Source organism: Cydia pomonella, chromosome 21 (assembly GCF_033807575.1).
Source record: "Cydia pomonella isolate Wapato2018A chromosome 21, ilCydPomo1, whole genome shotgun sequence".
Taxonomy (NCBI): Eukaryota; Metazoa; Arthropoda; class Insecta; order Lepidoptera; family Tortricidae; genus Cydia; species Cydia pomonella.
This window is the reverse complement of record NC_084723.1, coordinates 2,840,084-2,865,581: the sequence shown is the minus strand read 5'-3', so window position 1 is coordinate 2,865,581 and position 25,498 is coordinate 2,840,084. Positions and strand designations below refer to the sequence as shown.

Below are 25,498 nucleotides of genomic sequence, written 5' to 3'. Positions count from 1 at the left end.
ATAACGTTGTATTTAGTCAGTGGAGCGCTGGTAGCCTAGCGGTAAGAGCGTGCGACTTGCAATCGGAGGTCGCGGGGTCAAACCCAGCCTCGGACTATGAGTCTTTCGGAACTTATGTACGAAATATCATTTGATATTTACTAGTCGCTTTTCGGTGAAGGAAAACATCGTGAGGAAACCGGACTAATCCTAATAAGGTCTAGTTTACCCTCCAGGTTGGAAGGTCAGATGGCAGTCGCTTTCGTAAATCCTAGGGATTAGTTGCCAAGCGGACCCCAGGCTCCAATTAACCGTGGAAAAATGTTGGGACAACGCGAGGAAGATGATGAAGATGAAAGTTGTATTCAGTCAACTTTTACTATTAGCTGAACTAAAGCTACTACTGTCCTTTGCCAGTTCTGGTTTAGTTAAGAGAAAAAGGTCGGCTGCTTCTCCATACCAACGTAATCTCGATATTGACATTTTAGGAAATATTCTGACATAATTTGATGTATATTAACCATAGCTATGCCCCTACGTGTAATTTTTTTCAATTTTTGATCATTGTAAAAATTAGGAGAAAAAAAGATTTCATACTCCTAATCAAAAAAAATCAAACGTAAGGATGCTATGGTTAATATACAACAAATTGTGTCAAAATATTTTCAATAATGATAATATTCGGAAAGGAAAATGAGGATTACGTTTGTATTAAAAGGCGATTTCGGGCAGGTCCTCCGCTTTCGCCTGGACGCAAAAGCTCGCTTACGGTCATGATAAGGGAATAACTAAGCTGATAGGAAAGGCATAAAGGAACCCATTTGCAGCCAATCTCCATGATAAAGGCATTGATTATAATGCTTCCACGATCCTAGGATACTTATCTGGGATGGAAATTGCAAGGGTTATCAAATAAAATGGAATGTCCCGTAAGAATGAGTTTTGGTAATCAAAAGCTGCTGATAATGAAGTTCGGATTAGGTGGAGGTCAAATGTAATATTAAAAGAATGTACACATTCCTTCATGAAGGTAATACGATGATAAACTTACAACGAATATAACCCTTTCTACCGAGGGACAAAACTAAGTGGCGTCCATTTTTTATACATTATCAAATTTATAAAATAGTATTTTATTCATAAATATGCAAAAGTTTTTTTTATAAATAATACTGTGATTTTAGGAAAGCCTTACGTCGGATGTGAATACGTTTGTGCCATGTGCCACTTCAATTTCAATTTATTAAAAAAAAACACAAAATGTAACAATACAGGACTTGCCTAAATAAGACATTACATTTTTTATAACTAAGTCATAATATTTATTTAAAAAAAAAATGTCACTTATTTTGGTTTGCATTGGAGAACGAAAAGAAGCAAAAAAAAGGATTTTCGAAAAGTTTTAAATTTATGAAATATAGAACTTATTATTTAGGGTATGTACCTAATAAAATAATTACAATTTATAGTACAATCAAGTGTAAAAATATGGGTGTACACATCTTACTCAAAAATATGTCCCATAGCATCGTATTCCAGTGTAATAAGAGCGTAGTACCATATTTTATGAGACGATTTATTCGATACATATTTTTGCACTTGACTGTACCATACAAAGATTTGGAATATAGTGGTAATCATAAAATAAAAGCATTTTTATTATTGCCATATCCGTTTTCGATGAGTAAATGTTAAACGTACAATGACATGACACAAATTTTTGGATGTCACAAATTCTTGTGATAATTTTCTGCTTACAAAGTGTAATATTATTATCCTATATAGTATAATACGGATATGGCACAGTATATTTTTTTACCGATTAATGTCAATTATAGCATATTTTTTGCTATTTTAGAAATCATTTTTTCTCAAAAATGGTTAGGGCACAAACGTATTCTCAGCCGACGATTAGTGATAACATAATAATGCGTGCTTTGATTACTTATCTGAAAAATCTACAACTACAACAAATCGGGGAATTAAAAAATGTATAGCTTATGGCATTGTATTTTATTATTAATATTCATATTAAACATCTGTCAAATTTAATAAGCGATTTAAAATTGTTTGTTCCTCTTTGCAATTTTGACATTTGTAATAATTTTAAAGGGACCAAATTTAACAGATATCTACAACGTTTTATTAAAATGAAAATTATTATATACTTATATATAAATGGAAAAACTGGGAGTCTTGATTCTAGGAGATATTTGGTAGGCTACATTATTAAAGAATAATAAATAAATAAATAATAAATAAATATTATAGGACATTATTACACGAATTGACTAAGTCCCACAGTAAGCTCAATAAGGCTTGTATTGAGGGTACTTAGACAACGATATATATAATATATAAATATTTATAAATACTTAAATACATAGAAAACACCCATGACTCAGGCACAAATATCCATGCTCATCACACGAATAAATGCCCTTACCAGGATTTGAACCCGGGACCATCAGCTTCGTAGGCAGGGTCACTACCCACTAGGCCAAACCGGTCGTCGTCGGTATAATAATATTGCAAAAACAAACGGTTCTAAAAGGAATGAAAGCTATTTTAATATAAACTATAAGTGCTATATTTATTCTCCAATAAATTACAATAAAATTAAGCATGTCAAAAACAAGAAAAAATATAAAGAATACATCGGAATCAATCCCTAAACATAAAATTAAAATCCCATTAAAAACGATCTCAGTATTCTTAATTACAGAAATACATATATAACACATTTACATAATACAAAATGAAAATCTTAAAATATACTTACAAAAATCTTAACCTAAATTAAAAACTAACAAACCAAAGACTAATAACGAAATTCGCCCCGCGTCCCTCCAGATGCAAATGAGCCCAACACGCTCACCGCGTTGCCACGTTAAACCGCGATGGACAACCTTTGCATAAAGAACGACCCGGAGCGAGGATCATGATCATAACCCCTCTCTCTCAAACGTCTTCCCACTTCCCCAATAAACGTCTTAAATAAATATAAATTTATAATTTAGGGAACCAAGTCTCCCCTAGGATCAAGTCTACCCAGTCTAGCTTACAGATAAATTTGATATCATTAATTACAGTTAAATGGTATGTATAAAATTTTCCAACTCCAAAATCTCACACATTTCCCAATAAACCCTTTCTGGTTACGGTTAATCCGTTTATCATCACATTAATATGCTGGAGCCGGCCTCGAACCGCAAATTAACTTGCCTGTATTATTCAACGAGCTCAAATAACATTCTTGAAGAAAAAGACGTAAGCGCCCTGTTTTTTTTTCATTTCAACCCGTCCTTTTTTTTATCTTAACGCTCAAATCTCAACTTTTAAAGAAAAAGGGTGTAGACATCGTTGTTTCCTTAAAATAAACCCATCGTTTTGTTGAAACCAAACTTAAGTCATTTTGGAAGTGTAGGATACGGGTACCTAGGTACGCGGTGTTTTTATCTTCGCAGTTTCGCAGTTTGGCAGTACTATTCTGATGTAACACATATGTACCGTGTCTTATGAGAATAAAATGATTAATAATAAAATCTTATTTGTAATTTTAAATTTTCTTTGTTAGTTCTAATTTTTTTTCTGAGGATGGAAATATAGAAAAGGATGTAGCACATAGAGTGAATGTGGGCTGGCAAAAATGGCGATCGTTGACCGGAGTCTTATGCGATGCTCACATGCCGGTTCGTACCAAAGGAAAAGTCTACAAGATGGCGGTAAGACCAGCGCTACTCTACGGATCAGAATGTTGGCCTGTGAAAGAAGATAACGTGCATAAACTTCATACGATGGAGATGAAGATGCTTAGATGGTCGAGAGGGATCACGCGGCTAGACAGAGTCCGAAACGAGTACGTTCGTGGCAGCTTTAAGGTGGCCCCAATACCCGAAAAGCTTACAGAAAACCGTCTAAGGTGTTTTGAGCACGTGATGCGTAGGGATGATGAGTATATCGTCAAAAAAGCTCTAGACCTGCAGGAGAATAACAGAGGCAGAGGACGCCCGCCGGCAACCAGCATGGCCACGCTCCTTGATAGGAATAATCTACCTGACCCGACAACCCTCGATAGAATGTCGTGGCGCACAATAATTAGGAGAGCCGACCCGACCTAAAGTGGGAAAGAGCAAGGAAGAAGAAGAAGAGTTCTAATTTTTTTTTCGGTTACATTACGGTCATTACATGAATAATACCTATTTAATATTTTAAAAGGTAAGCTTAGGCCTAGACCGGTGTGAAAAAGTCCCAAATGTAACGATAAGTATTTTTATCACATCTAGAAGGATTTGATATTTTTTAAAATAATATTTTTAGTTTTTTTACTCCACTACTATGGTGTCTCTCGTGTCCATCAGCTTCGCTCTTCTGGCAATCTATCTCTATCTATACCATCTCACCGAAACTTTCCTAACACCTTTTTTTACTTATCTCAATTCCCTTTTACAGCCTTATTCCTCATAAATGTTATCTAATAATTTCATGCGCATTTAACAATTCCTTAATAACAACATGATGACGAAGGTTAGCTAATCGAATTTTTCCTTCCGGGTCATTTTGCCCGCGCTCACCCTCAAATTGTTACCTAATCAAGGCTCTCGGCCAAGGGCGGCGGTGGCGTGTGGAGCCATTGCTTTCCACTTATGTATTACCTACTACTTTTATTAGAACGATATGGAAATTTTGGAATAGTTTCTTAAATAGGTAGTTTTCTACTATTTTACTTTTTTTTCTCTTCCTTGGACCCTCATTGCTGAGGATCACGATGTATGCTCCTTCTCCATAAATAAATAAATACAATAGGGACATTTTTACACAAATCGTTTACGTTTTAAGAATCCTTTTGTACAAGTTTGTTTATGAAAATAAATTATTATTATATTAGCATGGATATTTGTTCCTGGGTCATGGGTGTTTTCTATGTATTTAAGTATTTATAAATATTTATATATTATATATATCGTTGTCTCGTGTAAGTACCCTCAACACAAGCCTTATTGAGCTTACTGTGGGACTTAGTCAATTTGTGTAATAACGTCCAATATGTCCAATAATATTATAATAAGTCCCACGATAAGCCAAGAAGGCTTCTGTTGCACATAGAAAACATCCATGATTCAGGAACAATTATCTGTGCTAACTTTGAATGAGCTTTTCTTACTGAAACGTCATTGGCTGATTTAAATGCTCAGTGTAGCCAGAAGAAAAAAATACCGCGCTCGTTCAGAAATTAACAAGTTGATCTCCTGTCTGTTAGTAATGGGACTAACAGACCAGTTTAGAAAAGCAGATTTTTATTGCTATTTACCCCGCCATTCCTATTTTCCCCGTTTTACGGTATTTCATAATAATCTCGACTCGTGCACGATATCGGCCTGTGAGTTTTTCGCAATAGGGTTGTTTCCAATTTATTGAAACGCTTGTATTACGTTCTATATTCACTAAAAGTTTCCCTAAAATTCAACTTTTATATTAAAAACGGCTTTAAATATGTTAAATTAACAAAATATATTATGACAGATGCTTTCGCGCCCAAAACGCTCTTTGAAAATTGTGTGACGTCACAGTTTACGGTTTGACACATAACTACATGTGTACGTAGAAGATACGAGCTGTCAACTGACATTTTTCATTTGTTGTTTATCGCCTAACTGTCAACAGTGTCAATCAAAGAGTTGTGACGTCATCAGAATCTTCAAAGACGTTTCGAGTTTTGTCACGTGACGTGTGCCAAAAGATATTTTAAATTTAATATTTAAACAAATATGGTCATTACAGGTCCCCTAAAACTCCCCTAACATGTTCTTATAATCCAAAAGAATTTATTGGGATACAATTCTGCCCTAAGATTTGTAGATGGAAACAACCCTATTGTCAGCTTTTACGAATATCTGACAGGCCTTTATCTTCCAGCAAACTGGTCATCAGTAGGCTCCTATATATCCAATCTCTACAATCCTGCAACAAACCAACTGTATCTGTTAAGCCCAATGGTTGACTGGTATATTCAACGTTACCTTAAGGCGTCAAATCTGTCTCTTTGTACCCCTCACTGTACTCTTTTTTTTAAATCATTAAATAAATTTTACAAGATTTAAACTTGTTTGCTTAATACTGTATCATTCTGGCCATATTCACCCTCAATTTATTCCTAAGCGAGGTTCTCTGTCAAGGGCAGTGATAGCGTGTATAACCACTGCCTTCCGGTACTCGAAAAAGATAAAAGATTTCTAAACTGCCTACCCATTTGTATAGATTATGGCTTCATAGCAATTAGACCACCTGTGGCTACATTAATTAAGTTATCACACTACAATACTAGTTGTATTTTTGTTTCAATGTTCAAATGTGTGACAGAATTATACCACCACATCTCATAATTTTACAATTCGAACGTGTTTTCCAACTGTATCATTCTGGCTAGGTACGTACACCCTCGACTTGTTCCTAATCAATTAACTTGTTTTTATTTTATTTCATTTTTGTGCAATAGAAATTTGTAGGTAGTACTTTATATTATACGTGATGTAAAATGTATTTTTCTCCAAGTGTGACAAAATTATTATACCACCACATCTCACGTTTCAAACGTAAACTAAAATAAATGTCATATACTCATCTTCCTCGCGCTGAACCGGCAATTTGCCACGGCTCATGGGAGCCTGGGGTCCGCTTGGCAATAATACCTAGAATTGGCGTAGACACTAGTTTTTACGAAAGCGATTGCCATCTGACTTTCCAAACCCAGAGGGTAAACTAGGCCTTATTGGGATTAGTCCGGTTTCCTCACGATGTTTGTCTTCACTGAAAAGCGACTGGTAAATATCAAATGATATTTCGTACATAAGTTCCAAAAAACTCATTGGTACGAGCCGGGGTTTGAACCCGCGGCCTCCGGATTGCTAATCGCACGCTGTTACCGCTAGGCCAACAGCGCGCAAAATAAATGTCATATACTAGTTAAAGAAAAAGTGACGAAGCCCTCCATTGGTAGGGCCGGCTGTATTTCAGTTTATAATGTGTATATTATAGTAGCAGAACTACTTAAAAAAACACAAATCAAAATAATTGATAATAAATTAGATTTTACAAATCTCGACTTGCATGTCTTCCTACTTTAACATTCTTCCACGTTCACCCTCAAATTGTTCTTAATCAAGGTTCTCGGCCAAGGGAAGTGGTGGCGTGTCTAACCATCGCCTTCCGCTACTCGAAAAAGATTGATAAGAGATTTCTAAACTGCCTATCCACTTGTTTTGTATAGTTATCGCTTTATAGCGATAAGAACACCTGTGGCTATCTTAATTAAGTTATAAAACTATTTTTATTTCAATTTGAATTAAACTACCTACTTTACACTTGATATAAAATGTATTTTTGCTCTAATTTGACGACCTGTCTGGCCTAGTGTGTAGTGACCCTGCCTATGAAGCCGATGGTCCCGCGTTCAAATCCTGGTAAGGGCATTTATTTGTGTGATGAGCACGGATATTTATTCCTGAGTCATGGATGTTTTCTATGAATTTAAGTATGTATAAATATTTATATATGATATATATCGTTGTCTAAGTATCTACAACACAAGCCTTATAGAGCTTACTGTACGACTTTGTCAATTTGTATAATAATGTTCCGTAATATTAATTGTGTCAGAATTATACCACCAAATTTCATAATTGTACACGATTGAAACCTGTTTTCTACTGTATCATTCTGGCCACGTACACCCTCAAATAATTTGAGGTCTCGATTAGGAACAATTATTGTTCCTAATCAAGGGCTTTGGTGGCGTGTGTAGCCACTGCTTCCTGCTACTTGAAAAATATGGGGCTATCGAAATTGCTTAACAAAAGTTTTTTTTTGCTTTGGTATCGGTACCGGTGACTGGGAAGAACATGCTGCATTGAGACCCGTGTGGCGTAGAGACCTATGCGCGGGAGTGAAAAAGCACGACCGTTTTACGTTGAAGAAATATCACATTTGACACTGGGAGATCATATTCATAACAAATCCAATCAAGTTCAAAACCTATAATTACAATGAAAACTTATTAATCATCACTTAGCTCTTGAACGAAACCATATGGCTTTCCTAGCATGCAAGCAATCGGATCCTGATCTAATATGCTTGACCATTTTTCCATTAACCCATTTCCATCTTTATCTCTCCCATTCTGCTCGATCTCCCCCAACATAGTTACCCAATCAAGCCTCGACCAAGGCCGGCAATAGCGTGATTGCCTTAACCTTGTCATTGGTGGGGGTAAAATGTTGGCTACTGGCCCTGAGTATAAATATACAATGTCAATTATTGAGGCCTACTGGAGTGGCCTCGGTACGAACGGTTCAAGTATATCCTTTGTCAAAATAATCGTTATTCGTTTTGCTTTTCCCATCACTTAGTGTCGGCACATGTCTTTTTCCTCTATACTTTTTTATCGTTCGTCATCTCATGATTTGTAGGTGGATTGTTAACATCTTTCACCTGATTTATTTCTTATTATTTCTCACACAGTTCATCCACCCTTTACTTGGCTTTACTTTCACATCTCTAAACATTTATTCCTAATGCCTATTTATCGCGTCACGTGATTTTTGTCCTCCATATCACATGCCCATACCACGGTAGACGATTGGATCTTAGTTTTTCTTTTAAAAAATAAATTAGCCTTTATCCAAAAATATTTAAATACAAAATAATCTAATACTAAATGAAAATGAATGGTACGGTCACTTGCAACAATATTTTTGTACAACGAACGTCGCAAAATCATGCGTAGTTAGGTACCTAATAAAAATATAGGATTTAAAAATATAACAGAACATAATTCGTGCTTGCAGTTTTAGTTCTAATCTAATACAAATGACTACATATTTATTGGCACTACTTTCGTAGCAGCGAATAATCGACGAAAAACGCACACGTCGTTTTGATGTACTTGAACGAAACCCACTCATATTACCTATGTCTTTTCTCTTTCGGCTATTTTTTTTAGTTTTCTCAATCTAGTTTGTATAAAAAGTATTAACACAATACAATCTCACTAATCTCGCATTACTGGAAGTTAGAGAAAATTTACTTATTAATTCAAAGAAGAACGAAAATATAAGGGCACATAGTAGATTTGGATATAGAAATGATCACTTTCACCTCTGTTTTAGTGCCGGGGTTCCAGTACCCCCAGTACATCCAGGTGTACCGGACCATAGAAGTGCCGGATTATCGAGATTTCACTGTATTTTGTAATGTTGTTACCTAAATTTTCCGTATTTAAGTATGTTTTGATTAGTATTTGAATTGTCATTTGCCGTTTTTCTAGTACAAGAAATTAATATACTGAAAATTCCAGTGTAGTTTTACTTGCTTCAACATAAAATGAAGGTCAAGACTTATTTTCAAAGCCGTTATATTTTTTTTTAACCGCCAGCGTTTTTCTCTCCTAATACTATAAAAAATACCTCTAATAAAATTTGAATCATTATTTTACGGAACAGAGTTTGTTTTGCTTTGTTCGAAACAATTCAATCATATTTTCTAGTACCATTGATTTTATATTAAGAAGGCACTAAATGTTCTTGTATGCGGGACGCTAGAAGTTAAAATCCATAGTTTTTTTCATCTGCGAAATTAGCCATGTTTTTAAGTTTCTCCACGGCACCATTTGGATTTAGCTCCCTATTTTTATTATGCCGACCAGCTAAAAAGTCTGCAAAAACTTCGAAATTATTTTTCTTCGCCTCCCCTGTTTCCCCGATCTAAACTTTTAAAGCATTTTACCTTCTTTTCCTAAACTCTGAACTCAAAACATTTCTGGAAACTTCCAACCCCATTATTTTCCTAACGAGACCAAAAGTGGTCGCACTTTGCAAACCCTTGGAATCCAATTAGATAAATATACGCGGACAATGAAATTTGAAGCTCTTGGAGCTGGAAAATACGACAAATGCTTTGAAAAAAGCAGATAAATTGAGGTTCTCTCAAGGGATTCTACTGTCAAGTAAGGGGTTCTTCAAGAAAAAAACATTCTTCAAAAGGGTAAGCTTGAGCTACGTGCATTTTTGTCCCTACGCATAACGACCGTAGGGTATTTTGATTTTGGTAACTCAGTTCGACCGTGCATTTTATTTCGCGAGAATACGGTGAACAATTGATTGAATCAGGCATTTTGTGTACCTATATACATACCATCAATGCAAAATTTGGTAAAAAATAATTAAGTGCCCAAAAAACGTACCTAGTTATAAACAAGGCTCGAAAACTACTACCGGTAAATACTGGTTTATTTCGGTTTTCCTCTGAACTTTTATAAGAACGCGAACGTTTAAGAACTTTATTAAAACCTAAAAAAACGGTTTATTCGACGAGAGACAAAACAGCCGGCGGGCCTCCTGGTGGTGTGACATAGGAATAAACCGGTTATTATTGTTCGAAACCAGTTAATTTGACAAGAACTCTTCTCATCAGAACCGGTTTAAAAATAAAGGTTTTTCAAGCGAAGCTAAAAGGTTTTGCGCCAAGTACAGTCAGCATCAAAAGGAGCGGATGAAACAACGAGCCAAAAGTATCTGATATTCCGAATAACTTTTAAATAACTAAACGTAGGTAAATCTGTAAAATTAATATCCATAAGTATATATTTTACAGTATAAATGGTTCTATATATAGAACCATCACTTTTTTTAAGCTGTTACCGAATGGTAGAAACTTTTGAAGCGTTGTTTGATCCGCTACTTTTGATGCTGACTGTACATCGTAACGGGTTGGAAATTCAACCGGTTTTCAAACCTTGCTTATAAATTCATATAAGCAATATAAGTTTATTAGTATTAAGTACTGATTTTCTTCAGGTTCCTTAAATTTATATGGGCTTCTTCTCTCAAATGGCTATGCAAATGGAATGACTGTGGTACTCAGCTATCTAAATTGCTAAAATCTATCTTAATATTTCCAAGAAACTTGAAATTTAAGTTATCAAGAAACAAAATATGAACATCATGATTAAACAAACAAAAACAAGCATTGTTTTTGGTGAACAAAGCACTGATATCGAGTTTCGACAACTAAATGTATGGCTTTGTTTAGACTAGTAATTTATCTGAAAGCTAGAGGAGAGCGTTTTTGTCGATGACTTGAATTTTGTAACTCAACCATTTCCTTACGGTACTCGCACATTGCCTGTTATTTATTTATTTACAAGAACGGTTTATTAACACACTTATTCATAAGTAGCAGTATAGAAATTATTCTTTAACTCTTCACTCATTCATAGTCTCATAGTGAGTGAGGCACCTGGACGCTAGTTCAGACCAGGGGCCCATTTCTCGAAAGGTATTCTAAGTCTAATATTATTGGTCCACGAACTGTCAAGTTGTATTGGTTACCGTGGTAACACACTAATAATATTAGACTTATATGAAACCCTTACGATTTGACAGTTAACGGACTAATAATATTAGTCTAATACCGTTTGGGAAATGGGCCCCTGGTCTGAACTAGCGGCCAGATGCCTCGCTCACTATGAGAGTATGAATGAGTGAAGAGTTGTGTAGACCGCGCTCGGTCTACCCTCATTCGTGCGCGTCGGCTGCGTTCGCTTGCCACTGGTCGCGTCCACACTTGTTAGTCTATCTAAGTACACCATACTCAGTGTCACTACGAAGGTTTGTTTTTTTTTTTATACTACGTCGGTGGCAAACAAGCATACGGCCCGCCTGATGGTAAGCAGTCTCCGTAGCCTATGTACGCCTGCAACTCCAGAGGAGTTACATGCGCGTTGCCGACCCTAAACCCGCCCTCCCTCGTTGAGCTGTGGCAACCTTACTCACCGGCAGGAACACAACACTATGAGTAGGGTATGGGTAGGGTTGATTCGGATATCAATGGTTTTTTACACAAACAAATCACAGGATTCCACACATTTGACAGTTTAAACCAATCTTCACGATTTTAACGATGAAAGCGAACGCAGCCGACGCGCACGAATGAGGGTAGACCGAGCGCGGTCTACACAACATTGACAACCACCCGCTATTTCCAGTTACCCGTGAACAAGATGCATGTAACTGCGTCGAAATATCGGGAGCTCCATAAAAACAGAATAAAAGGTAATCACCGTTTATATCCTGGTCAATTTAAGTCTAGTAAAACTAACAGTGAATCATTCAAAACAACGTGTTGATTATGTGAGTGGCAACGAGCCGCGGTAGCACGAACGTATAAAATGTTATATAACATTGTGTGACAGGGATAACATAATAAAACACTATCGATACTATCATGTTCTCCGTGTCACACAAATTTTATAACAGCTCATGTGGGAGTACCATTCGTTATTCACAAAGGACAGTTATGGATGGAAATTAGTCAATTTGTGTAATAATGTCTTATAATATTTATTTATTTATTTATTTAAATGCTCTCAAAAGAGAGCTGCAAAGCTAGAGAACTTTGCTGCAATCATGCAGCAACAGATCATTAACGGGATATATTTGTTGTAGTGATTATTGATGCTTGAAATAGGTTCAAAATATGAGAAGGGGATTACAGTCACAACCAATTTTATCGGCATGTGATAATAATTGTATTTCGAAGTTGTCATTTTGTCTAGAACGTAGAGATAAATAATTGAATATTTTCTGTACGAAATTTTTAATTTAGGCGCATGGCACACTGCATCCGATTCGCACGTCGCTCCGATGTTTGACCGAGACAACGCTATACGTGTATTATAGCGACATCCCGCTTGCACGTCAAAGCTCGGACGAATCAGATCGCTTTATAACTATGACTGACATCAATAATAGATCTTGAAAGTATGTTACTCGTAAATAAGTCAGAAATAAACAATTGTTGTGTTACAAAAAATGATTTTAGCCATCGAGTCATAATCGCATTGTCGTAATATGTACACATTTTTTCACCTTATTGCAATAGGTTAAGGTAAAGAAATCCATATTTATGAACTCGACTGTACAATCGGGTATATTCGCTGTGAACCAGTTCAGATTTGTTTTGCCTCGATCCTTACGAGCAAGCTAAACTCCGCCTCCAAATGATATAATGAATTACGATGCATTTAGAATTATTTATCTTAATAAGTAAGTAAGTAATTTATTTATTGTAAACTGTGTACATAAAGGTGTAAAATATAAAGGATGTATCAACAGTTGCTCGTTTCGAGCGTACAATTTATAGCCTTAAAAATAGATAACAACTATATACATTATAACATATATTCTTAGTATCTAACACATATGGTTTCTTCCATCGCTTCGAAAAACTCGTAAAAAAAGAACTCGTAAGAAAAGGGTAAAAGTAGGTAATGACACAAACAATAGGTAGTAAGGCCAGTTAATTAGTTGATGTTGTGTAGGCTAAACTGCGCCTCCCCATAAAAATAACCAATTAGGATGCATTTTGGATTCCGTATCTTAGTTTGCAAATGTCGGCTACTACAAAGACAATGGACGACAATAAACTTTACCTGAGATAACCTTTTTTTTTCGACACCCACTTTTTTAAAGTGCCATACTATTGGTCATCACTTTTGTGTTATCGCCTGACCGCCTGCAATACGTTTAAAAAAATTTCGCCCTTAAGGTGTTTCACCGCAAATGCTCCCGTTAGTATCTACTTCAGTTACAAAGCCTCAGGTATGTAGCATTGTTTGTTAAGTTGATAGACTGCTGCATTAAGGTCCCGAGTGCAGTACAATGGGAGACAATGGCAGGCTTTGTGCGCGAGACTGAATAAATGCTGTATTAACGGTAGGAAAGCTAACAGACATAGAGGCTGGGACCGTATTCACTTTTTTTTTCATTATTTAAAATAATATGAACACCTTATTATATTATTTTAATATTTTGAAATAACAATATTTTACATATATGTGGGCTATGTTTTTTTGTTAATTTTGAGTTGTGTTTTTTTTGCATTTGCTGTTGACGCCGTAAATAAATACATAAACTACTTATAGTTGTATAAAAAAAAAAATATTTCGTTGACTAATATCAAAGCGAATTCTCAATGTGCAAATTTCCACTATTTTTAACTTTTCTCAAAAAAAAACAAAACGTCACAAAATATTTTGAACTACCGAACTTGCTCCCAAAATGTTACGAGAATCGTCCGAGAAATGCGACCTGCAGCGGAGAACATCCTGACATACGCAATCGTTTTTGTCCAAAATTAAAACCTAATTGCAAAGACATAAGGCCAACGTTTATAGTGTGAGGCACTTCTCTATCTCTGTCCTTTTCTTACTATGTCGCGTTTAATAGCGATAAACGACAAATAACCCAGGGGAATGATTAAACATATCCTAAAACAAAACTACCAAGCGGAAAACTAGGTAACTTGAAAAACCGACAATAGATGACAAGACCGATTGCTTAAGGCTTGGGTAAGCCATTAAGTGCCCCAACTCAGTCAGTCGTTACTTCTGAGGTTTTTTTTACCCTAAGGGCCTCTCCTCTACTCCTCATGGATGCTATCGATAAGGGCAGACCAGGTTGTTTATTTGAAATTTACAAAGTAGGTAATTGTTTGTTTTGTGTGAGTGATAGATTTCTTTCATTGGATTTGCAACACCTACTAATGTTGTGTAAATTTATCGATTTTCACTATCAAAAGATTGTCTGGAAGAGATCGCTCGTTGTTTACCTCTACTTCTGATGTTGTTTTCTTTCTGATTGTTTTTTATTGAGGTGTGCAATAAAGAGTATTTGTTTGTATTGTATTGTAATCCAATTAAGTATATACTTACTAACAAGTAGCGATGACGATGGTACTATGTTTTGTGGAATTTTGAATGTTCCGGTTTCTTTTTTTTGGCGCCCAACGTGGGACAGTGACAAAATTTTACTAAATCGTATCCCGTACTGAAACTTTTAATTAAATAGATTTTTTAATCAATATATGTAGTATTAGACGTGAAAACACCATACATCATTAAATAAAGGATTTAATACATTAAAACACGGAAAACAGGCATAGCTTAGGTAAATCACACTCCTCTGACAGCCCGGGCCGCTCCAATAGCGTTGTCACCATCGACACCGACCGTAGGGCTTGACACAAGCAAGCATCACAATCGGTTAACAGTAGCAGTAAAGAGCTTACAAAAGTTTGTATGGATTTTGATTTTTTTTTGTGTGAAAATATTTTCTATAAAATTATCATCCAGAGCGGATTTTTTTTTCTATGGAAAAACAATCGTTCATTTTCCTTTTAATGAGTATAAAATAGTGAATCTATATAACTGAGTGTTTAAACAGCTGTTTAGATTATCAATAATCATAATGACTTGAAATGTGTGTTAAAATAGGATGAAAATTTTCGCTATACGCATGCTCCGTACTCGGTTTTGATCTACACCAGTATTTCAATTGTGAATTCGAAAGGCAATCGAAACGAGTCAGCCGTGCATCCGTTCGGCGAACAGTTCGGCGAAATGTCACGAGCAAAATGGCCGAATTGCTTTTTCCTGTATTATTTGAAGTGGAAAGAAAAAGTTCCGGATATTTATGGGTCCGGTTCACCGGTGACAGGATTCATAAATCGAGCTGTCATTATACATTTAAATAAGATAAAATGGCCGTTTTATTAAAAGTTGTAGGTACACTATAATTTTTTATTAGGGTTAGGGTTTTATTTATAGTTTCGCCATGTCCGTCCGTCTGTCTGTCTGTCTGTCTGTCCGAGGCTTTGTTAAGTGGTCGTTAGAGCTAGAAAGCTGAAATTTGGCATGCATATATAAATCAATAAAGCCGATAAAGTTGTACAATGAAATCTAAAAATTTAATTTTACACGTAAAGTGGGGGTGATTTTTTTTTGCTTCAACCCTACAGTGTGGGATATCGTTGGAAAGATCTTTCAAAACTAATAGGGGTGTTCAAGAATCATTTTTTGATTAAGTGAATATATTCGGAGATAATCGCTCCGAAAGAAAAAAAATGTCCCCCCCCCCCCTCTAACTTTTAAACCATAAGTCCAAAAAATATGAATAAAATCGTGGAAGTAGAGCTTAAGAAAAACATTAAACGAAAACTATAGCGGACATGATCAGTTTAGCTGTTTTTAAGTTATCGAAAAAACTTTCCCCTTCATAGTAAAAACTAAAAAGACGTACACCCACAGTTCATCCCTTGGTTGACAATCTACTATACTTTAAGCTCCAGTTTAGCTTATTACTTTTTAGTTGATGTACTTTATGTAATTAGGTGCAAAGTCTTTTTATTAACTTTTATTAGATACCATACCGAGTTGCCGACGAACTTTATTATAAAATAACTTAAATACCTACACACAACTGACGACCGGTCTGGCCTAGTAGGTAGTGACCCTGCCTATGAATCCGATTGCCCTGGGTTCGAATCCCGGTAAGGGCATTTATTTGTCTGATGAGCTCAGATATTTGTTCTTGAGTCACATGCATGACTCACTCTGACACTCTGCCACGAAAAGATTAATAGCAAGAAAGTGTCATATTATTCGTCTTGCAAGATAAAACTCCAGTTGTTTGTACGAAAAGGTATTAAATGAGTCTTTCTAGTACATTTTTAATCTTCTTATTATTCTCTTGTTATTTTATATCCTCTTAAAATGTTGTTCTAAGATAAAAGTCAACACTCAGATTTTCATTAAATATTTTAATACGCAAATCCGACTTGTGTGCGAAAATCTCATAAGTGATGTATAAACAGTTTGAGTTAGGAATTGTTCACAAAGAGGGTGTTAGAGTTAGCGTTAACTTGTGTTGGTACATTTTGGCAAATATTGTGTAAATGTGGAGGATGCATGGAGCGCTTTATGATATGTGTGTTTTTATTTTTTATTTTATTTGTTTGACAATTAGAATTTATCCTAGAAACATTCTAGACTAGTATTTTTTATGCAATTATATTTTTTTTGTATGACGATATTTTGTGAAATTCTTAGTATTAAATTATATATGGAATAATATTTACAACATCAATAAATTGCTCTGATAATTAGCTTAAGATAATTATATGTAATACTGTCTTACTATTCATAAGTGCTTGTTGCTAGGCCTACATGAATAAAGTATATTTGAACTGAACTGTGTAATGTTTAATATAATTATTTGTTATGATGCAATTATTATTAAACGTTGATTTTGTTATATTATGCTTTATTCGTTATATTTAATTGATATAATGCATATCTTAATGTAATTTTTAACTAGTATAAAAACATATTGTATAAATGGCTATTCATACAATCAAAAATATTTTATTACGCGGGGTCGCAGTTTTCACCCACCCTAACCCACTTTTTGCTAGATATTCGTTTGTGCGGGGTCACAGTTTTAATCTTACCTAACCCACTTTTCTCGGTTCCATTTATTTTGATTGAGTCCATATAATTATGCAATGTCACTAGTTAGAACAAATATGTTTTAGCGTATGTAATAATTATTGCAGTGTAGGTATGTTAGACGAAGTGTAATACATCCAATAACAACTCTGTCGAAAATTTAAACATAAATATGACATAATGCCAACGGCCGCTTTCTATCACCGCACCGCTCGCAATCGGCGGGGTGTTCATCCTCACACCCTAGAACCTAAATGGTCGCGTACTGTGCGGTTTAAGAGGAATTTCCTCCCGCGAACGCTTCGGCTGTGGAATGAGCTTCCTGCCGAGGTTTTCCCGAGGGGCTACAGTATGGGGTTCTTCAAAAGAGGAGTGTACAGGTTTTTAAAGTGTCGGCAACGCGCATGTAATACCTTTGGTGTTGCAGGCGTCCATAGGCTACGGTGACTGCTTACCATCAGGCGGGCCGTATGCTTGTTTGCCACCGTCTTGGTATAAAATAAAATAAAAAATTCGCAACTCCTGTCGATTTAAACCCTTCGGTCGTGTTTTAATTTATCGCTAGTCTTTGGTCATTTCCTTGTTTAGTGCGCACATTTTTGCGGATTATTTAATATTTTTTTTACTACACAGGCTAGTTACAGAGTAGTTTACAGGCTTATTTATATAATAACATCTCCAATTTTTATTTATTTACAAAATTATGATACAATTATGTATCCAGACCTACTACGTTATAAGTCAACAATGAAATCAAAATTGACGATCGACCTTTTCCCCCCCGATATTTCAACTGGTTGGGCGACATTTTACATTGTCTTTATTTTTACTTTTCTCTGTCCTGACAATTTATGATGCCCTTTACAAAACATATTATTTGAAAGCGTGCTTATTTATTAATGGGCTTGAACGTTTCCTTTTAATTCACTAAGTGGGCATTTAGCTGAAATAAATGATAAAGCGTTTTCCTGTTCAATGTTGACGAAGTGAAATGAAAATGTCAAATGTAGGCCAGAATATTAATGAACTGCACTTAGGGAGGTGTATTTAAAAACAGAAAATTTGATACCGTAAAATGTGCCTACTTTGCTACAAAGTAAAAAAAAGAATTATTATAATGTGGTAGGAATGTTGTCAAATTCTTCTAAAGCTGATTCTATGCTAATTAGACTAGTTCAACTGAATTTGTATGCCAGTAGGCACAATGTGGAGATGTACTTATTGTTTATTGTTTATTGTTGTTATACATACATACCAGCACTTACAGATACACCTTACGTGCTAATAGTGTTATTACTTATGTATTGTAACAGTTTTAAGACCTTTTTCTAAATCCGCTATTAACAAATAAATGATCAATTTCAACATTAAAAAAAGTATGAAGTGCTCTGGTTTAGTAAGGTAAGGGTAAGATTCACCGCGGTAAGATAAACACTTGTATCGAATACTGTTTGTCTTGCCCCGAACAAAAAAAAACATGATCGTCTTACCTCCATTATGACGGAGACTACAGCGTGACATTAAAAAAAGTGGTGAGTGATACCTATCTCTTGCTATGTCTAGTCTATGGCTCACAAACATGGGCTTACACCAACAAAGTTAAGGAGAAAATAAGACACGCAAGAATCAGAGAAAAAACCAAGGGAACCGACGCTCTCACCCATGCTCTCAAGCTTAAACGGAACTGAGCTGGCCATGTAGCATGTATGACAGACAAAAGATGGACCCTACAAACCACAAAATGGAAGGGACCACACGGAAAACGCCCCCCTCCCCCGCACCCCCCACAGGCCGAAGAAACGCTGGTTTGAAAACATTACCCAAATAGCCAGGAAAAGATAGAGATAGTTGGAAAAAACTGGCGGAGGCCTTCACCCAGAGAGGGATACATATAAATAAATAAAACAACTTTTCAAAAAATGAATAACATAAACAAAAAGAAAGAACAGGGAAGATAAGGCTATAAATTATAATAATTATTATTATGAGGGATTTCAAAACTATCCCGTATTCGAAGTTACGCATACCTACAAATTATTTTAACATGTGTCCCTGACATGAATTCACATGTCGTCATAATCGAAAAATATTCTAGAGAAAAGATATTAATTTGAGCCATGTCAGAGCTGACATAGTCACGGATAATCTCAATATAGATGATGAGAGTCTCTCAGCGATTGTATCGCGAATCGGCCACTGATAAAACAATATGGCGGCCGTATACGGCTTCGCTTCCGATGAGATTTTACGAACAATTTACGAAAGGGATACGGGAGCTGAGATTTAAATATTTTAGGTGAATATATGCGTCTCGCTAACGGAAGCGGCTCATAAAACTAGTGGAATAAATAACGCCAGGTTAGGCGAAAAATCCTATAAAAATCTTGGGACGATGTTTCGTACTCGACTGTTTCCTCCTCCAAAGCTTAACCAAATGTAACGAAATTTTGAGATCTGAATGGTAATGAAATTATCCGTGTCTGACTGTTTTGCTTTTTAAGCTAATCGATGTCAGCTTTGAATACCATGCTTCTCGTTGCAGGCTAGTAAATTAGGCTGTTTTTGCGAATAACTTTGAACTTCAAGTTCACTAGCGCCATAAGAAACATAAATATCAAAAAAAGTGAAACAGTCCGACACAGATATCAATAATAATAGTTCTTGTTGAAAAAAAAAAAACATTGCTCTAGCTTCAAAAACCACGGAGGAAACAGTAGAGTACGTTTGTATGGATAAATGACCATTCCTGTTGGTTCTTAACTTGCAATATTTTTATTTTATAATTTATTAGCCTATATGTGTGTCCCACTGCTCGGCAAAGGCCGCCCCTCTCGCTTTCCAATCCTCCCTGTGCTGAGCAAGATCCCGCCAATCCCGCTGAAACGCATTCAAGTCGTCCCGCCATCTCTTTCTCGGTCTGCCTCTGCGACGACTACTCTACTAACTTGCAATGAATAAATAAATAAGCTTTTTATTTTGTCGCAGGTACTTAATTAACATTATATGTACGTTTAAAGCTACATTATTAACTATTATAATCAATAAATGAAGATGATTCAGCGAATAGACCGCAGTTATGGATAGCATTGTCAGCAAGCGGGCAATATAATATTTCATTAAACTGTATTAACTGTATAAGTGGTGGTGGATTCCAATTCACCATATAAATGTTGTACCCATTTTGCTCTGAATTTTAACATTAAACATCTTTCCTGTCTTATTCTTAACGCGGATTTTATAGTAAACATAGTCACGGATGACCTCAGTATAGTTGATGAGAGTCTCTCAGCGATTGTATCTCGGAGAGATGACTGAAGAAATATGGCGGCTGTTTAGGCTTTGCTTCTGGCGAGGTTTTAGAAAAAAAAAACTTGTAATTGTAAATGTATGCATTAAGGCTCTAACAGAAAATCAACTATAACTTTTTTATTTTATTTTATTATTTTATTTTATTATACGCGATATAGTCTGTTGAAATAGTTTATTGCAAAGGTGTTAACGGCTGTTATGTGTGGTGGCTGTAAACATATGTATAATTTTCAATGAAAGGGTACCACTCTGTCGCTTGCCCTAAGGATGCTCTGACAGATTATTGGTATCAAGATGCAAGCAAATACCGTCTTTATAAAAAAAAAACATTTATTTCAGACCTTGGTCCATACAAAGTTAGTTTTAGTTTTATTTACACTAAAAATATATATATTATTATAGTAATAGCTTAAAATTAAAACTATCTTAAGTATATCTTAAGTATTATGGTAAGCGACAAAGTATGGTATCTTTTGATTAAAAAGTACACATGAACGAGTAGATGTTGCAATCACGTCATTAAGTATGTCACTTTATCAACAGAATCGACGATATCAGGTGTATGGGAGGCATATTCTGATTATCATAACAGATCGTGAATTTGATCTGGATTTGTTATAGATCCATCCATCCAGATCATATGATCTGACATTGTCAAAAGTAGCATTTACCTGTTATTACAATCAGAATATGCCCCCGGAACAGATTGTACGACAAAAAAAAACGTGAAAAATTGCACACTAAGAAACCGCGAGAAAATTTTTCAACACCCACGGATTTGTGTTCACTTAACTGTCTCGTATTCTGTACCTTACGTTCTAACCACTAAAACTTAAAATCGGTTGTCTAACAAAAAAATCCCAAGGACAAAAGATTTATTACATTACAGTGTATCCGACTGTGAAGAAAGAGGGTATGGTTGGCGGATTCGGGAGTTTTTCGACAAAATTAATTTAACGGTACAGGGATTCTAAATGTGGATTGTGGATTGATGCAGGTCTGAAAAGGATGTCGTCTTGGCGAAGTGTAATTTGTTATAATATCTGTAAGTACATGTATTCGCTATGTGCACGACCAGGGATCGGAACCGGTTTTTTGCATAAACATCGAAATAACCATATATTTCGGTTTATTTTATACTCTAAATGTAGGACTCAGTTGTGTTTTCAGATAACGACTTCGTATTATTAGATTGCCTAATTAGAAATGAACTAATTAACAAAGAACGAAAAAATACCGTTTTCGTTCCCATACAAAAAATACCGGTTTCCGATCCCTGTGCACGACTGTCATGCAACCTAGCGTCCGCAAGTCTAGGGGAAAACGTTAATGCACTACATCTTATAAAACTACTCCAAAACTAAAAAGTACTGAATGTATTTTTATTCGACTTTCATCAATCAATAGAATGATTCTTGAGGAAGGCTTAGGTATATAACTTGTTAAGGTTTTGTGTAAATTGGTTGAAGAATAACGATATTGTCGGAAAAAATCACGCTGACTAGGAGCTTTAATCGAAAACGCTGCCTAATCCGTTTGAGCTATAACAACACAATGTATGGTGGGGTTGTTTCTCATTCATATGTCTACAAAAAAGTTCTCGATGTAAAATGTCTATCTTTTAAGGATAACTTACTATACCCATTCTTACTTCTAGAAAAAGATCACAATAGTATGTGGCATTTGCAAAGCTATTTACACGGATACAGTATTGATAATTATCAAATTCAATACGTTAGTTATATTAAGCATTTCATACAAATTACAATGGAACAATGACAGCTATGAAAATTATTAGTATAATTTTTGAAAGTTTGAAAGGATTGTGTTTTATTATATATTTATTAAATTACTTAAGAAATTATTTGATCATGTAATGTTTTCATCTACCCTCAACTGGCTTAAGGAGCCATTTGAGGGTAGATTTTGTTTACTTTTATTTAAATACCTAAAGATACAGAGTATAAAAAGGGTATAGTGTACAAATTAAAATGAAATAATAACCAAGATAATTGATTTTCATTCTCGCAATTTCTTGAGTATAGTAAGATAAGATAACTTGTATAATACTTACAACAATGTAACACTAAACTTGCGTACTCTAGACAATAAGTAATATTATCAGAGCGAAGTAATAATGTTATTGATTTAATTATACCTAAGAATCATTATTTGGCGCAGTACATAGTATCCGAACTCAAGATCCCAGAGGAGATCTGATTTCTCCAGACATTCTTAATCATTAAGTAAAGTATTCATTCCCTGACAGTAAGAACCAAGAAATAATCCTGTAGTAATAAAAATAATGATAATAAATGCCATAATGGTGGAAACCGAATAGCGATTGGAGTTTTTAAATGTATTTTCAGAGGGTTTTGATATTATATGTTTTACTTAGTGACCGTCTCTAGGAGATTGAATATAAAAGCCTATTTAGGGTTCCGTACCAAAAAGGTACAAAAGGAACCGTTATGGTGCGACTCTGTCCGTCCGTTCGTCTGTCTGTCTGTCTGTCCGTTCGTCTGTCTGTCTGTCTGTCTGTCCGTTCGTTTGTCTGTCTGTATCTCCGTTCGTCTGTCTGACTGTCTGTCTGTCTGTCTGTCCGTCTGTCTGTCTGTGCTTCTGTTTGTCTGTCTGTCTGTCTGTCATATCGCTTAATGTCTCGAGAACCACTTCAGCTATCGATTTCAAATTTTAAATAGTTTTGAACCCAGACATATTGAAAGTATTTTTTTTATTAAGTAGGGGAAATGCCCACCCAATATGATAAGGGGGCAAAATTTCAAAGTCTAGTGACTAGTTAGGTCAAGTGGGGTATCATTTGAAAGAGCTCAAATTGTACATTCCATAAAAAAAATATTTTTTTTTTCATACAGGATAAAATTGATTTACGAAGGAGAATCTAAAAAAATACACTCCCCTTATTTCCGAAGTTTACCGACGAAAAATTATATTCGTAATGAGTAGCTTCAAGGTTGCACCAATCGCAGACAAACTTACTGAAAACCGCCTTCATTAGTACAGCTAAATTAGACCCACTACCCATTATCAATTCAAAGCTGAAACTTCACATACATATGTAAGTTGGGTGACAATGCAATGTTATGGTACTATCGAGCTGATCTGATAATGGAGACAAATGGCCATGAGAACTTTGTGATAAAATAACGTAACCCAATAATGGTGTTTGGGTTTATTAGAATAGTTTCGACGACTATAATATTACGGTTGCGTATTGAACGAAAAATACAATCAAAGAAAAAATTCTCAAACTTGAAATTTTTGACATAAAACTTATATTATCAGCTGGCTGCTGGAGACAGAACCAACTGGCAATCAATTATAGAAAATGCCAATCAAACGTCAATTTTGTCTGAAAAATCATGACATCAATTTTTGTTCGAATCTGTCATCCTGATTATTTTTTTCTTTTCGATTAGTGTTTGTCGATAAACGTCTTGACTACGTCCAGAGATATTCTAAGAAACCTTAAAAGTTGCAAACTTAGTTAGAATCTATTTTTTAATAAGTAGATTAAAAAAAGAAGAAAATGTTTTCCCACCTAACATTGTGTAAGTAAATACAGTTTAAAAAAATATATGTGTTAGATCATCTCAGCACCTTGTTTCATATTTGTATATTGCAAAACTTATCTAGCGACCTATGTACTTAAACTTTAAACTTTCCGCCTCGCACAACATAACTGTAGAATCAACTATCGCCTGGTTTATTTTCGGGCCGATACGACCTTCAAACCTTCAAGAAAAGACCGTACTTCTACCTTTAAGGTCGGAAACGCACTTACTACCCCTCCGCCCGCGTAGCCAACATGCCAATCGTTAACGCTCCGTAGCGAACGAAACACAACTGTAACCGTCGCACTAATATAGAATAGTGATAGAGAGAGATGACTATGCTACGCTACAGTGTTTACAATTGGCATGTTGTCTACGCGGGCTGGTGTTGCGAGTGTCTATGGGTGATTCGACTGCTCGTTTGCCTCCTATAAAAAAATCGGCCAAAGCATGTCGGGCCATGCTCAGTGTAGGGATTCGTAGTTACTATTCTGTCAGAACAGGCCATGAACATTACAAGCATAAGGGACTGAGGGAGTACCCTGTCCTTCGCAAGGTTTTGTGCTTCTTTTTACTAAGAAGAAAAGTTTTATTGCAATAACTCAAAAATGGCTGTACTGATCATGTTCGCTATAATTTTCATTGAAAGCTATTTTACAATTTTTTGGACCCATGGTTCAAAGTTATTTCTTTTTTCGTTCGGTGCGATTATTTCCGAAAGTGTTAACTTTATAAAAAAAATGGTTTCTGAAAACTCGTTTTGAAAGACCTATCCAACGATACCCCACACTATTGGGTCAAGGCAAAAAAAAAACATGTATGTGAGGTACCATAAAAAAATGTTGTTATTTTACCGTTCTGTCACCATGCATGATTAACAGGGCCCGTACCTCTCATGCCGTTGACAGAAAAATGACGTCACGCTACATAGAGTATGATTCCAATTAGTATTTTCGTAATAATTAATCATTTATCAACCTCTTTAGGTAAGTTATACATATACTTGACAATCAGTACAGAAACGTCTAACTGACTTTCATCTTATTGTCACCCGAATAAATAATAGATTATTAATTTATTAAATAATACATATTTTTGATTTTTAACAGCGTAACAAGCTTTTATTCTCGTAACAAGTATTTATTTTGATACCCGTAAATAAGTAAGTTATCTAAATTTGTAGTATTGTAAAACAACTCCCTGTATGTTAAATTACGTAATTTTTGCGTCAACGGCATGAAAAGTACGGGCCCTGATGATTAATGTATTTATGTCAAATTGCACCCTTCTAGCA

The 25,498-nt window shown here is 35.4% G+C and overlaps 1 protein-coding gene across 1 annotated transcript; it reads left to right on the top strand.

Annotated features, from left to right (window-relative positions):
• The first annotated feature begins 3,698 nt into the window (after positions 1 to 3,698).
• LOC133529880 (uncharacterized) lies at positions 3,699 to 4,100 on the top strand. Its single transcript, XM_061867681.1, has one exon. It carries the CDS (start codon positions 3,699 to 3,701, stop codon positions 4,098 to 4,100), a length of 402 nt encoding a protein of 133 aa, XP_061723665.1.
• The last annotated feature ends 21,398 nt before the right edge of the window (positions 4,101 to 25,498 follow it).